Here is a 17,500-nt window from a genome sequence, read left to right on the forward strand (position 1 = left end):
ACTATCTATCTATCTCCCCCGCTCTCTCTCTCTCTATATATATATATATATAAATACACACACACACACACACACACACACACACACACACACACACACACACACACACACACACATATATATATATATATATATATTATATGTATGTCGAGAAATCCTGATATTATTCTCCTGATTTCTATTTGTTTGGACTGAGAACCATACCAAAGAAAATATTATTGGTGATGTGGGACCTCACAGTGTAATTACAAATAAAGAGAGAGAGAGAGAGAGAGAGAGAGAGAGAGAGAGAGAGAGAGAGAGAGAGAGAGAGAGTGAGTGAGTAAGTGTAAGAGGGAGAGAAAATGATTGGTCTTAATTACTGGTATCCGCAGAAAGCAGTGTGATTTTATCCCTGAAACAACCAAATACACGTGACCATAATCGTATTACGGAAAATGTATTATTACATTTGCGCAAATAATCTTAGAATCAAAATTCTTACTGGTTTCAAATTTTGGAACAAGTCCCAAAATTTTAAGGGAGGAGGTAAGCCGATTCCATCGACCCCAGTACTCAGCTGGTTACCTATTTTATCGACCCTGAGAAGATGAATGACAAAAGGGGACCTCGGCGGAATTTAAACTCAGACGGACAAGTATTTTGTCTTGTGTTCTAACAATGCTACCCGCTCGCTGCCTTAACAGTCAGATTGATATTATCCCTGGACCGAGTTCTTCAACACCACAACCCCTACCAAAACTAATTATACAGCACATAATCACATAAACATTTTGAGATACAATATATATATATATATATATATATATATATATATATATATATATATATTTATATATTTATATATACATACATACATTCACAGAGATGAATAAATACAAAGATGCACACATTCATATATGTACGCACACAAACATACATATATGTATATATATATATGTATGCAGGTGTATATATGTAGTTGTGCATGAGTTTGTTATGTAAATGTCTGTGTGTGCCTGTGCATGTGTCTTTATACATATAAAGATGTTCAAAGACACATCTATGCGTATTACTTAATTCGATATTCTTTTCCTTTATATCTCATCAGATCGTCTGTCTATCTGGGAATCTCTTTATAGTTTATTAACATTAATATAGATATTAATATTAATGATAAAATAAATATAAAGGCTTGTTTGATGTCGTCCTGTTTGTTTTTTTCTTATACTGTTGACGCATTGCATCATATTCACGTCCTGGACAGTTTTGGCCAGTTTGACGAAACTGTTACTAATTATAATATACAAGACTATCTTCTTCAAATTGCTAAATATTATATTACTTTAACAGATAATTATAATGCGTTGCCGAATCCTTTATACATAAATATATACATGTATATGTATAAATGTTACCGTTGATTACTTCTGTCGTATTTAGGACGGTACCACAATCACCATACTGGAAAATTGTCCCCATATCTAGGGTGGTATTACTACTACAGCTATCATAGCTGTGGCTGGGGTATTCTTCATATAGCTATCGCAATAGAATGTCTTCAGTATCTGGGATAGAGATGCAACTAAACCCACCACCACAGAAATATCGTTCCAGTATATATTACATGCCACATGGTAATGATCAACGAGGAGGTATCTTGTGGAGATAGGGACTGATGGGACCTGATAGAGGACCCGGCAATACAGTGACAGATGGTGAATGCAGCATCGACACATGCCCCCATACCTGGCCTGATATTGTTCGGTGCAGAACTGCACTCATCAATCACAATGGATTTGTTTCACGTTTGTGGACGTTAGTGGGACGTTAGTGTTGGACGTTATTGGACATGTAGACGTTATTGGGACGTTAGTGTCGTTACACAAGATGACTTCTGGTCAACCCCACCCCTCCAAAGTTGCCTAATTTGATTGACATAGGATCGTCTGCCAGCACACCCACTTCACTGCCACATTATTCTGCTTTCACTAACAGAGAAACAGTGCCAGTAAGTCAAAGCGCCAGCCTTCTCAGACATGGTAATTCCAATGGAGGTTTACATTAAGTTTACACGTGTCTGTGGAATCTTCAACCACTTTCACAACGGGTAGGAAAATTCAGTTGATGGAACAAATGCATTACTTTTGGATACAGCTGACTGAGATCCGCCTAGTTTATTCGCCATCCAGTAGGTTGTACCCTTTGAGAGCTAAGTAGAATTTTAGGGATATTTGACTAGTATGTCTAGCAGGTGAACTGACCGGTAGAGATTTCAGGACACTCCTCGATTGTGTTTCTGTGAATGCCAACTACCAGGTAATGAATTTCTCAATCAAATGCGCATATCTCAACGACCATGAAGGAAATGACCCTCGCAGTCCCGTATTTGTGAGGATCGTGAGAAACACATCTTGCTGACCGATACAACATTTGACATATATAATTGTGGACTATTGTATTTCAAAAGAAAACTTGCTGGGATAGGTTCTGACTTCAACATTTCAATTCTCTACTCAATTCCATCCCTGAATTCTATCCCCCAAAACTGTCTTTGAATCCCTCCTTATCTCAGTGTTGGCAATGCCATATATAATTTCGCTCGAAGCAGTTCTTAGAACGAATTCAAAACATTTCTTTATCAATGTAAATCTAAAAACATGATTATAAATATTTTGTTATATTTTCCATAATTATTTCTAAACAAAGATACCGTTGTTTTATAGGGTTTTCAATGGACCAAACGTTGATGCTGGTACTTTATTTCATGACCCCCGACATAGTAAAAGGCAAAGTCGATCTCGGCGAGATTCGGACTGAGTTAGTATATTGCTGTTCATAAGAATATAGTAATTTTCTGTAATGTAGACTTGGCCTTGCAGATATTAAAAAATCGGAGCCAGTTTCTCTAATAGAGAAGATATAAAACTCTGCTTTCTTGCTTTTTATTTCCCTCCTGTCAGTTTTAACAAAATGAAGAAAAACTGTCCGAAACGTTACATATTCTACTTCACTTTCTGTCGCTGTTTCCAAATAATACAAGACAATCTAAATAAGAACCCCACCAGCCGTCTTCCATTCGTTTTCATCTAATTCACTCTGAGATGGGAATGTTTTAAACACTCGTAAAAATATATTTAGCGTGCCATCTGTTCGGCATCATGTAGCGATGTTTCCTTCGCGGAGCAACTTAAATATACTACATTTCTGGGTTATTTATATTTATTCAAAATAAAACACACACACACATATGAATCCATGCATATAAATATATATATATATATATATATATATATGTATGTGTGTGTGTGTGTGTGTGTGTGTGTGTGTGTGTGTGTGTGTGTGTGTGTGTGTGTGTGTGTGTGTGTGTGTGTGTCTTTATGTATGCATTCAGCCATCTCTATGCTATCAAAATATATGTGTATATTGATATAATAATTACTTCGCTACAATGTACATTATGGTTATTTTTAATGTGTATTAACGATCATAACAGATAATGGTTAAAAGTCTTGAAGAATACTGAAATCGGAATAAGAGACGATATATAAAGAAATCTGCACAAGAATTGCGCAATAAAAGGACGATTTAGCATTATTATTATTATTATTATTATTATTATTATCATCATCATCATTATATTATTGATCGATATGGAGGAAATGTGTTTATTATGTAGTCTCTTTTCTCTGTTTGTGATTGATTGTGAGAGTGTGTGCGTTTATATATATATATAGGTGTGTGTGTGTGTGTGTGTGTGTGTATGTGTGTGTGCATATATATTATAGATAGATATAGATATGTATGTGTGTATGTATGTACATATGTTTGAGTGAGTGCAGGTAGTTGTGCATATGGCTCTATACGCGACTACGTTTATGTCTGAATGCGTGTATGTGAGCGTATGTATGTGATTCTGTGTTTGTGAAGGTGTGGTGCTTGTACAAATGTGTCTAAGCGCATGCGATAAGGTTTTCAATACACACATATATACATCACATTGACACTTATGTGTATATGTTCTGTGTATATGCATACGTGTGTGTGTATGTGTGTGGGTGTGTGTTTTAGATAAGTGTTTGATTGATTGCGTATATGCAATCGTTTTTGCATATATTGTATACATATCGTTCTTTTATCTTTTACACGTTTGTTATATTAGTCTGTGGCCATACTGGAGCACCTCCTTCAAGAATTTTTTGTTGGAAGAGTCGATGCCGGGTATTATATATATTTTTTATGTTTAAAGCCTAGTACATATTCTAGCAGAACTGCTAGATACGGGGACATAAGCGCACCAACACCGGTTGCTAAGCGATGGTGAGCGACAAACTCAAACAAAGTCCTACACCCACACACACACACATATACGGAGGACTTCTTTTAGCTTCCGTCTACGCGATGAAGTCCAAAGTCTTTATTCAGCCCAAGGCTATAGTAAAAATCAGACTGCCATGCAGTGGGACTGAACCCGGAAGCATGTGGTTGGGAAACTAACTTCTTGCTACACAGCCGCACCTGCGTCTCTTCCATGTAACTATAGGTATGTAATTGCAAATATACAATTGTTAATATATATAAATGTATATGAGATTGTGTGTATGTGAATGTTTATATATGAAGGTGTGTATACGATTACTTCTGAGCTCGTATATTCCATATACGCATTTTCCAATGTGAAGAAGTATGTGAATATGTATGTATATGCCTGTGTCATATGTGTCTAAATAAACGATTATCATATATGTATATGCATAGCGTTGTGTTAAGTGGATGTATGCATATGGTTGCTTTATAGTGATACACACACACACACACACACACACACACACACACCACACACACACACATATATATATATATATATATAAGCTGCGCATTCATTAGTAATATTATACAATCGTTTTGAACTGAAATTGAGGTATTTTAAAAATATGTTTTTCACTAAAATGTGTTTACATCCTACTATAGTTAGGATTCTGTATCCACTGCGACAGCCGATTCTTCCTATACGCCTGTGTCATTGTGTGCGTTTGCACATGTTTACGTAAATATCTGTGTGTTTGTGTGTGTGTGTATATATATATGTATTTATATTATATATATATATATATATATTATATATATATATACATATGTATCTCCTTATCTATATGAACATGCGTGTATATGTGTGTATATATATATATAATATATATATATGCATGTACACACACATATATCTATATCGATTTATATATATATATATATATATATATATATATGAAACAGTTTTGTGCCTAATAATCTCATGATTGTTTAATATAAACAAAACAATCTTAATGAAATAATAGAACAAATACATTACGAAGATGATAATGATGATGATGAATATGATGATGATGGTGATTGTGATGTTAACAGCATTATTAACTGTCTCGTATTTCCAGAAAACTTTTGAAATGTCTCTTTTCAATGTGAAATTCGATTCGTCGATTGTTTATTTTGAAAAGCATCAAATCACAACAACTTCGATTGCTCTCCTAATGACTTCTTAACGAAACCGGCCAATAAGTGGGGAGCACTCACTGCTTCACCCTATCTGCTGGTAGTAGTAACCAAATCTCCATAAAATGTAAGAAGGATGAAGATATTTTTCATTCAGACTTCCTTAGGGCATTATCCAACGGGGCCTGAATTAGCTATGATGGGTTGGTTGGGGTGAGAGAAGAAACCATACAGATGCTGTCCTATTGAGAGAATGAGATGGAGAGAAAGAAAGATGGACAAAGTGCGGGCTAGAAAGAGTGACGGTGACAAAGTTAGAAAATCTAACCTCAGGCTATCGAATGACCCCATCGACCCCAGTGGTTCTCAACAGGGGCCCTTACTTTCCCTTGGGGGGATCGTATGATCCCCTGGTGGGGTCATATGATTCCTTAGGAGTCCATGTATCCTTTGTAGGCTTTAGATAAGATTTGTTGTTAAAATTTGTAGGCATTAAATTGGTTACACTTCTACAGTACATAAAGTATTTCAACACTTGTGTTTATACATTTCCTATTAATATTTGAATATAAAAATATCCTGGGAATGTTTTAAACATCGAATGTCTAGCGGGGTTCCTGCAGAGTCAAATTGGAATCAAAGAGGTCTAGAGGTGGAGAAGCATTGCTTTAGAGAATGTAGTTCTAGATAGACTATGCCTGAATTAAAGATAGGATGTTTATGCCATCAACATTAGCAGGAAGTATATATTAGAAAATGTATTCCTAGATATACTAAGTCTGAATAAAAATGCGATGCTCAGGCTGGGAACACTTTTCATAAAAAGCCTGCTCGGGACGTATAGACCAGGGGTTACACAACAACAATAGTATTAAGAACTTATCAGAAATTGTATTCCTAGATAGGCTGTCCCCGACTAAAAGTAATGGCAACAATAGCTGGGGAACATTTGGTCATCATGGATCAATATAAAAGAGCAACGAGGATTACAATTGGTTTCAAATTTTGGCTAAAGGCCAGGAATTTTGGGATGGCAGGTAGTAAGTCAATTACATCGACCCAAGTACTCAGCTGGTACTTCTTTTATCGAACCTCAAAGGATTAAAAGCAAACTCGACTCCGGCTGAATTTGAACTCAGAACGTAAGGACGGACGAAATGTCGCTAAGCATTTTGCCCGGAGTGCTAACGATTTTGCCAGATCGCTGCCTTAATGAAGAGTGTAATTAAAATTAAATTGACTCCGGGCATGTATGAAGCTGAACATCGAGTTCTCTAATTACTCCTTGCTACTCACAATTATTAAAGTACCATTATTAAAATGTATTTCTTCTAATAATCTTATAACTGTGCAGGTCATGTGACGGCGCGTGGTGTGAGGCTCGCTGGAGAGAAAGATAAAATACCTTGCGGTATTTTGTAGTTTTGGAGTTCAAATCTTGCGAAGGCCAAGTGCAATAATACCAGTTATATACTAGGACTAGTACAGCTGAGTAGACTAGTTCCTGCAGGTGTGTGTGTGTGTACGTATGTATGTGAGTCTGAATGTGTGTCATTATGCTAATGTAAAAAGTTATAATATGGCGGTGCACTCTTTATGTGATGCTCTGAGCTACATTGATGGCACCATTAAAGAAGGATAGGAGAGAGTGGGAGAGAGTGATAGAGAGAATGAAGGAGAGATTGAAAGACGGGAAAGACAATGCGAGACAGAGAGGCGAGAGTGATGGAAAGAGCGAAGGCGAAAGAAAGTGAGAGGAGGAGGAGAAAAAAAAAGGAATTGTGAGACAGAGAGACTGAGAGGGAGGCGAAAGAGTGACAGACAGGGAGAAGTGAGCAGGAATATTATTGTGTGTGTGTGCGTGTGTATGTGTCGGATAGACAAAAGAGAGTTGGGGAGAAAATATATAAATGGAGAAGGAGAAAGAGAGATAGGGGGAGAGAGTGTGTGTGTGAGAGAGAGAGAGAGGGAGAGAGAGAGAGAGAGAGGAAGGAAGAATATTACGGAGGCAAAGAGAGAAATATGTTTAAAGTAGAAATATAATTTGATTGGTTGTTGTTGTTAAGTCCAGGATTAACCTGATTGAGTAGAGATCCTAACCATGACCATCCCGTCTCATTCTCTCCAGAGCAAACGAAGCAGACACTGTATTATATGTGGTCTTCTCTAAGAGAGCATTGTCTGGGAAGACTTAGCTGCTATTTCTAGTGTGAGCGACATGTGGTGAAAGTGGCAAATTGTAAAGTGCAAAGATAGGAAGTGTAGTAGTAGGAGGAGGAGACGGAGGAGGTGGAGGATGGAGGGAAGGGTTAGGGTGGGAGAGGAAGAAAAATAGGAGAAATGGTGAATGCCAGAGTAAAAGAAAGGGAAATAAGGTGAAGAGTGAAAGGAGGGTGATAGTAGGAGGAGGTGGAAGAGGGAAGGAGATGGAAGTGAGAAAAGAGAGAGAGAGAGGGAGGAGGAGGAGGGGGAGAGAAGAGACTAAGAGGAAGAAGGAGGAGACGAAAATTGAATGAGGAGGGATAGATATGAAAGATGAGTTAGAAGCAGACCCAGAATGGGGGTGGGGCGAGATAGGAGGGGGAGGAGAGAAAGTGTGAGAGAGAAAGGAGTAGCGAAAGAGCGCGAGAGAGGGAGTGAGAAAGAGTGTGTGAATGTTTTCCCTGGGCCAATTTTGTTTCCCTTCGTCAATTGTTTGTCCATTAACACCGTTTTAACATTTCATAATATTCCAATTAACGTGAGTTGTAATTAAATTTTAATGAAGCCACTTGCAATTAGCAGGTTGAGCAGTACTGCACTGTGTGTCATTAATATTTTATAAACAGGTAGATGCCTGTACCGATAGGTGGCGTTGTGAGGGCCTCAAAGCATCTAAAATATATATGAACAGCGTTCCTAAACAGACACATGCCAGTACATACGCAGACAGACAGACACACACACACACATATATATATATATATAAACATACAAGCACACACACATACAAGGGCAGGGAAACGCACGAACACACACGTATGCAATGAATGCGCGTATGAACGAACATATCTCGGAATTTTTGTGTACGTATATAACGAAACACGAGCATGTAGTCACACACACACACACACGCACACACACACACACACACACACACACACACACAAAAGCACATAGACGTGGACTTCTGCTGGTGGATCCTCCGCCGGTGTCTACGGTGATCATTCAAGTATTTGATTACCTGAATTATAACTCGTATAATTAGCACTTAAGTGGCTGAATATACCGTAGACATGTACGTTTAATATAATTCTCAAGCCGAGCCAGAGTCATACGATGTGAAAAGGCTGGATATTTGAATGACAAGTACATTCGACAAACAGAAAGACCTGGGGGGGGGGGAGAAAGGGGGAGAGAGAGGGGTGGATGGAGAAAGAGTGTGTGATAGAGGGGAAAAGGGAGAGAGGAGGGCGCGAGACCAAAGAGAAAGAAAGAATGAAAGAAAGAAAGAATGAAAGAAAGAAAGAATGAAAGAAAGAAAGAATGAAAGAAAGAAAGAATGAAAGAAAGAAGGAAAGAAGTGGAGAGAAAAGGAGGAAAAAGAGTGGATAGAGAGAATAGGACCCAGTACTTGCTAGTATATATTCTATCGACTCCGAAAAGGTGAAAGGCAAAGTTGACCTTGGCGGGGTTTGACCTCACAAAGTTATGAGCGAGAAGTCAACGTATCGCAGTTAAAAATTAAGTTTCACAGGCGTCCTACCTATTTTCTTTCTTCATTGGAGGCCATGTAATATTTCGTTGCTAAAAATAAAGTAGTGAGAAATTTCGCTAGTGCCGTAGTGGATAGCTTAATGTGCAGATCCTTGCAAATATTTTCCTCTTCATTTTTCACTACTAAGCTAAGGTATATATATTTTGCTGTTTTTGTTTAGCAAGTGCAGTACATAAGGATCGGACAATAAGTGTAAGCCAGTGTCAACGGTAGTTCCAGAAATTCCGAGCCGGAAACTACAGACTAAAAGAGCCTCGTCCTGGAAGATCTGTGGAGCTCGGGGAAAACGTCCTACAAACGCTGGTGGAACAAAATCCCATCCTAACTGTTGAGGAACTACCAGAGAAGCTTGGATTGGTCATTCACCATTTGTCGACAACGAAGACGAGGATGATGATGATGATGATGATGGTGGTGGTGGTGGTGGAAGTGGTGGTAGTGATCAATAACATGGTAATAATGACAATAAACAAAACGGTGACGGAGATGATAATAATAATAATAATAATAATCCTACTATAGGCACAAAGCCGGAAATTTGGGCAGGGGAGACTAGTCGATTACATCGACCCCAGTATTTCACTGGTACTAAATTTATCCACCTCGAAAGAATGAAAAGCAAAGCCGACCTCGGCGGGATTTGAATATATGATGAGGATGATAATAATAATAATAACAATAATAATGATGATAATAATAATAGACGTGAAATGCCATTTACCTGACTGGATAATGTTCAATGACTCTGTATGTATCAGACCTCTCCTTCATTAAACACGTCCTATTGTAAAGCATCTCTCTACTGTCCGGACACTCCCACAATCTGTGTTTGATTAAGCCTTCACATCTCTTTGTAGGAAACTCTTTATAACGCCATATTACGCCGCCACTCACGTACACCTCTTGCCTCTCCACCCACTTGGGCGGCTGACCTCGGCCGTTTAGCCACCACATTCTTGTACCCCACGGTTTCAGTTTTGCATCGTAGGACGGACTTTGGAGGTAATCTGGGAACTGGCAATCACTCCAAATTCCTGCAAAAAACACGCACAGAGAAAAATAAGAATAGCCAAACTTCTAATGAAAATAAACAAATCTAAAAATGTATATAGTAAATTTATAAAACAATAATTTCATTTACTCGTTTATTTAATTAATTATATAATTATCACATTAACCAATGATCTAATGAAGTACCATCACCGAGGTGTTTCTGTGGCGATAGAGGCTGATGGAAAAAAAAGGGGGTATACAGGCGGTATGTATACTATGTATCGGAGTTTTCTGACTTTCATCTTTAGATAATTGCGTTCTCTAGTAAATAGCTGTGTGTGTATGTACGTATGTATGTATGTTATAATTCGGTTCTATTTCATGATTTCTTGCCAACAGAGAAAGAGCCGGTTTCTAACCTAATTTCAAGGCTCCTTCATTGGAATTTCAACAAGTGTTTGTTTGTATGTATGTATGTATGCCTGCATGTATATATGTATGTATACACTCATGCATGTATGTATGTATGTATGTGTGAAGATGTGTATGTCTTGTTTTATGTATGTATTCTCACGCATATACTTGCATATCTAGACATGCTCAGATATATTTAAATGATAAACCTTTGGAAAGTTTGACAGATTTTTACAGTTCCAATGATGGATTGGATCTGTAGTCTTCGAATGAGCTTTCTCCTTTCTGGTTTTGAGAAACCTAATTTCTCATTATGTATGCATGTGAGGCCATTCTACGAGATATTTGACAACTGTCATTTCAAAAATAAAAAAAACAATAAAAACATAAATAAAGAAGACATGACATTTATGACAGCAATTATTGAAAAATTTATCATATGGATATACACAGGTCTGTTAATATCTCTTTTATTTTTCTAATCTATGTGTTCGCGTGTGTGCTTGTATGTATGAGTGTGTATAAACCATAAAATGTGAGGAGGTATGAGAGATGAATTTACCAATTCACCCAATTGATAACCTTAGAGTCATGGCTGTAATGACATTTAATTGTTTATATATTTCTCATAAAGTGATTTCATTGATCGGATCATCTGGGTTTCAGCTGCAAGGACACTTTGATTTGTATTTCTCTGTATTGGACTACTATGTGGTCTGTTAGCCGAGTCTGCTAGAAGAGCTTTCTGTGCAGACACACGATTCTCTGAATCCATACTTTAAACTAAACTAATATATATATATATATATATATATATATATATATATATATATATATATATATATATACGGTAGATTCCATCAACCAAGTTCCCCTCCAAGGCACAGTTGTAAGCAAATTGTTTATGGAAGATCAGCAGTCACCCATGCATACCAGCCTCCCCTCTCCATGCCACAGATGTTGTCCAAAAAAAGGCCGATACTGCGTGGCACCAGTGACGTGGCAACTTATTTCTACAGCTGAGTGGACTGGAGCAACGTGAAATAAAGTGTCTTGCTCCAGAACACAACATATAGCCCGCTCCGGAGATCGAACTCACTACCTCAGGATTGTGAGCCCGACGCTCTAACTACAGGGCCATGTGCCTTCATATATATATATATATATGTGTGTGTGTGTGTGTGTGTGTGTGTGTGTGTGTGTGTGTGTGAGTGAGTACATGTGTGTGCGTGTATATGTATGTATATATGTCTAAACATGCATACATACATACATATTAAACTTCTGAATAGCTGTAGGAATGTCTAGAAACTCGGCAGGTTACTATGCAGAGATTTATTCTGTAGAAATAGCGATAGATATTACATTATTTCGAGGCTACATAACACAATACTTTATTAACATAAAACTGAATATACACTTCGCAAAACATAGGGATGTTCGGATTGGAAAATGCTGTAAAGTAAGCGTTACTGCGAACAATACGGTACTAGAATATTATGATTAATCGAACAGGTGTTGCGTATTTATTTTGTTTTTAATCTTTTATATAATCGATCACAAGGTCAATTGCATGCAGGCTTGGATCCTATAAATCCGGATATGAAATCCTGTTTAAATTAAAAATGACAAATAGAGTTTGAAGTCTACACACATTCAGTACAAGGCTGTCTTGCGTGCTTAAAAAAAATTAAGTGTGTGTGTGTGTGTGTGTGTGTGTGTATATGCATGCATAAGTCTAAAGATATATATAAGTATACATATATACATACATGTGTGAGTGCGTGTATATATATGTGCATATAAATATATATACATATATATATATGTGCATGCATGTATCTATGTATATATATATATATATATATATATATATATATATATATACACACATGTATGTATGTATATAACTAATGGGCACTGCATATTCTCTTCCAATATAAGTTCAGTTGTCAAATGCAATATCAAACTTGATGACCGGGTTAATATCGTTCACAAAATTGATGGGAGGTAATTGGCCTGCCGGACGGCGCTATTCCGAGTCTCTCACTAACACAAACGCTGTGTACTACGATGACACAGCAAGCACTACATACTACCTGCATACATACATATTTGCATATATACATTACATACATACACACATCCAGGTGGTCGTGTCTTACTGTATGTGTATGTGTGTGTTATTCTGTATGTATATTTAAACAAACATGCATGCTCAATATATGATATCCCCACATGCAATATATCATATATGACTGGTAAATATGTATGACTAGACAAACACAAATATATATATATATATATATATATATATATATATATATATATGTATATATGTATATATCTACATGTATATACAGAGAGAGAGAGAGAGAGAGAGAGAGATGTGTGTGTATATGTGCGCGCGCGTGTGTGTGTGTGTGTGTGTGTGTGCGTGCGTGTTAAATAAAGCAACGTTGCATGATACAATTTCAATATCGGTAATTTCTATCTAAGCGACACCAGTTTCTGTCAATCCATACCTCGATCAATAGGGAAACATTATCTACGAAATATTCCTCTCGCTGACACACACACACACACACACACACACACACACACAGTAACAGCCTCCTACCCACCTGCATACAAACCCATACACGCGCGCCCACACATACATACATACACAAAGCCACACAAACAGAATTTACGTTGCTTTTTCCATATCACAGTCACGTTGCTAGATGTCACTTTAAAATTCAGCGAAACATATGTGCACATGTGTGTATATACATACATAGGATACACAAATACAAATACCTATATATATATATATATATATATATATATATATATATATATACACATACATATATATGTATTTGTGTAGGTGGTATCTTTGTAATTTGAATACATATATATATATATATATATATATATATACACACACTCACGTACATACATATAAATACACACACATAAATACATACATATAAAGATATATATATATATATATATATATATATATATATATATATATATACACACACAAACACACACACAGAGACTGTTGAATTTAAAACGAACTCTGAAGGCAAATTTCTCCATAATATATAATTTATGTAATAAAATAATATAACATGTCTTGAAGTTGCTTCTGAATTTTATCCTTTATTTCGTTGGTTGTAGTTTGTTTTATCTTCGAGACTCTTTACGGGTATTTTTTTTTTTAATCCTTCATCAATCTTTACAACTGTTACTGTTACCATGGCGTCGTCGGAACATCACACGAAGTATTACATACCGAGACACACTCATAGACATATATACCTATATTAACACTTATGTTTGTGTGTGTGTGTGTATATATATATATATATATATATATATGCATATATAGATATGTGTGTGTGTGTGTGTGTGTGTGTGTGTGTGTACTGTACTTATGTATTTACAGAGGTTGAGTGATGAAGAATGAGTGAGCAAAGTAGAACAGTGGGGATGAATATAAAATTGAGGAGAGAAGGAGAGAGTGAGAGAGAGACTGAAGAAGAAAAAGAGTTAAGAAGAAGACGAAAAAGAAGGGGAAGAAGAAAAGGAAGAGGAAGGAGGAAGAAGAAGAAGAAGAAGAAGAAGAAGAAGAAGAAGAAGAAGAAGAAGAAGAAGAAGAAGAAGGAGAAGAAGGAGAAGAAGAGGAAGGAGAGGAAGAGGAAAGAGAGAAAGAGGGAAAAGAAGAGAAGGAAGAAGAAGTGGAAAGAGGAAAAAGAAGAAAAAAGAAATGTGTACTGCATCTTAAACATGTTTAAAATTCACTTGAACTTCCTTTCTCTATTTGCCACAAAAGCAATGTTTTCATGTGGACATTACACGAGCATACTGGAAAATGTGGATTTGATACCCAACGGATTGTATAAAACAGTGAGAGATTATAGAGAAGGAGCTAAAGATCTCCCTACAAGGGAATGAGCCTTGGTAAATCAAAGGAAAAAATGATTTCTTTTATCTGTACGTCTCCTTCTACAGCCCTTCCTCAGCATTCCCAAATGATATTTGGAGTTATTAAAGGGTTAACCGCAAATGAAGAAATCTGTTTTTTTTTAGTCCTTTCCATCTTGTCCACAATATAAGCTTTTCCGCCATGGCCGCAAAGTTAAAAATAATTTTCTGTCTTTGCAGGCCGTAAAAGATCGTGCGGCATTCCTCACATTTTCACTCGTCTGATGGCCGCGTCTGTCTTATATGTGACAACAGATATTCAGTAAAACCCCTTAATTCAACAATGGTCCGACACAGTGGATGTGTGGGCAAAACGGTTTTATCACTCTTTGTACATCTAGGACAAGCGAAATTAACAACAGGTATCCGCCAAACAGGCAATTCTACACAGCGGTACTTGCATGACATGAATTTGTAAGGGCTCTTTAGTACCCAGGTTAAAGAATTTCTCCGGAATAGTCTTTTCAAATCAATTTTGTAGACGGCTAGATTCACACCGAGATGGTCATCACCCTTGTTAAGTGATAAACCTCAACAGAATGCAAGGGTTAACTTAGCAGTAATCCAGTAATTATTGGCTACCTGATGTGATCATATACTGGAAATGTTCCTGCTGCATGTCACCAATTTAATATAAGTGTAAAAATATGTCGAAACATTTGTAGTGATTTTAAATAAAGAATAGCGTTCATTGCGTTTTTCTATTATCTATCTATCTATCTATCTATCTATCTGTGTGTGTGTGTGTGTGTGCGAGTGTGTGAACGTGTGTGCGCGCGTGCGTGTATGTGCGATGTGTGTGATTTCATGTGAAGTCATGTTTACTACGTTCGACTGTATTAAGCCTTTATACGACCAATCGTTACAGGAATAGTCCCGGAGAAGTTGGAGTTTCCCCACCTCTACTCGTATAAATACACATTTTGGGCCTTGTGAGTAGGACACACGCATTTCGGGGTCGTTCCGCTTCATCAGGTACGAACATTAACTCAAAGCACGAAGGTTTCTACTTCGGTGCATAAATCCGTATGTTATTTAGGTCACAGACATATTGTATATGTAAAACATTAATTGTGACGTTAGTTCATAAAATATCGACACGAAGCTAAGTCACAAGATATACAATGGCAACATTACAACAGTACGGGGATAGAAAGTATGAGAAGGGGTCAGTTTCCACTTGGAAAGACAGCCGCTGCGAAATATTTAGACATTCTCCTTCAGATTTGTGTGTGTATGTGTGTGTGTATGTGTGTATGTGTGCGCGTGTGTACGTGTGTGTGCACGTGCGAGTGTACGTGTGCATGTGTGTGTGCGTGTTTGAGTGTGAGACTATAAATGTATGTATGTAAACCTACGCAGTAGATACCAATATGTCAAATCTACTTATTTTTTCGTTGATTGAAATAAAACGATTGACAAGCTTAATCGATATCCATATACACACACACACGTGTATATATATATATATATATATATATATATATATATATATACACGGATGTATATATGCATTTAATATACATAATTACACACATGTATAAGTATCGATATACTCTCAAATATGCGTGGGAATGGTTTTATGTATTTACAAAAACAACCTAATGGACATATTCACGAAGGGAATAAACGAAACGGAGACAAACTTAATACTATATCTGTCTACATACAGACACGTCTACAATGTATATACACTGCGTATAATGCATATACATAATGTAGATTTATATTTAGTTATTTCTTTCTCTAAAGCTGTCTCGCTGCAAATTATTTCTATCAAAAGCCAACGAGTGAAAAATAAACAAATCATGGAACGTATAGCGTAGATTCGCCATTTTGGAAATGAAGCTGCTTTCACAGACGCCGGTGTAATGTGATAATGTTAGACAGAGATTTAAATAAGTCCTGGATAATAATACAAGTCTTTGGTAATTGCATGTCTGCAATTTTCGTTATTGATGAAGACTAAAATATATTACGCAAATATAAAACACATATTCATTCTTCCTTCTACGAGAAAATTAAAATCCATTTTCGTCCGAATGAAAAATCTAAATGTGTATTTTCTAATTACATATATATATATATATATACATATATATATACATATATATATATATATATATATATATATATATATATATATATATATATATGCGTACATATGTATTTTTTATACACACACATGTATATAGAGAGTGAGATAGATAGATATCTACATACATGTATTTGTGTATAGGGGACGGTCTAGTTACATGTTTATATATGGATGGATGTATATACGCGTGTGTTTATATGAAGGTGTAATTTTATGTTTGCTATGAGAGGAAATGTATTGTTTATTTTCGCGATCTAAATTAATCTTGGAGGTAAACGACAAACGTTCATTTCGTTTACATATCTGTTCACACATGCAACATGTAGTGGTGTATATTTAATAAACAACTTTTACTTCAAGTCATTCAAACACATGCATACACACAGTCGTAGGTGTGGCTGTGTGGTGAGAAGCTTGTTTACCAACCACATGGTTGCAGGTTCAGTCCCACTGCGTGATACCTTGAGGAAGTTATTTCTACAATAGCCTCCGGCCGATGACAAACTTGTATGTGAATTTGGTAGACGCAAATTGAAAGAAGCATGTCGTGTATGTGTGTAGATATGTGTGTCTGTGTGTCTTTATGACTGTCTTTGTCTCCCCACCACTGCACCGCTTTGTGGCTCGGCTAAAAACAAAACAGGTCTAAAAAATATGTACTGGTGTCGATGATTTCGATGAAACGTTCTTGAAGGCGGTGCCCCAGCATGGCCGCAGTTTAATGACTGAAACAAGGAAAAGACAAAACGATAAAAGATATATATGTTTATGGATGTGTATACATATATGTATAT

The 17,500-nt window shown here is 36.6% G+C and overlaps 1 protein-coding gene across 2 annotated transcripts in view; it reads right to left on the reverse strand.

Annotated features, from left to right (window-relative positions):
- Positions 1-17,500, reverse strand: part of LOC106872790 (uncharacterized) — a 932,929-nt gene that overhangs the window by 340,826 nt on the left and 574,603 nt on the right. For both annotated transcript variants that reach the window (XM_089354571.1, XM_089354572.1), the window contains exon 3: positions 9,945-10,257. In XM_089354571.1, the coding sequence (XP_089210697.1) occupies positions 9,945-10,257 (313 nt within the window). The remainder of the gene's footprint in view (positions 1-9,944; positions 10,258-17,500) is intronic.

Source organism: Octopus bimaculoides, chromosome 7 (genome assembly GCF_046866305.1).
Source record: "Octopus bimaculoides isolate indiv1 chromosome 7, ASM4686630v1, whole genome shotgun sequence".
Lineage (NCBI taxonomy): Eukaryota > Metazoa > Mollusca > Cephalopoda > Octopoda > Octopodidae > Octopus > Octopus bimaculoides.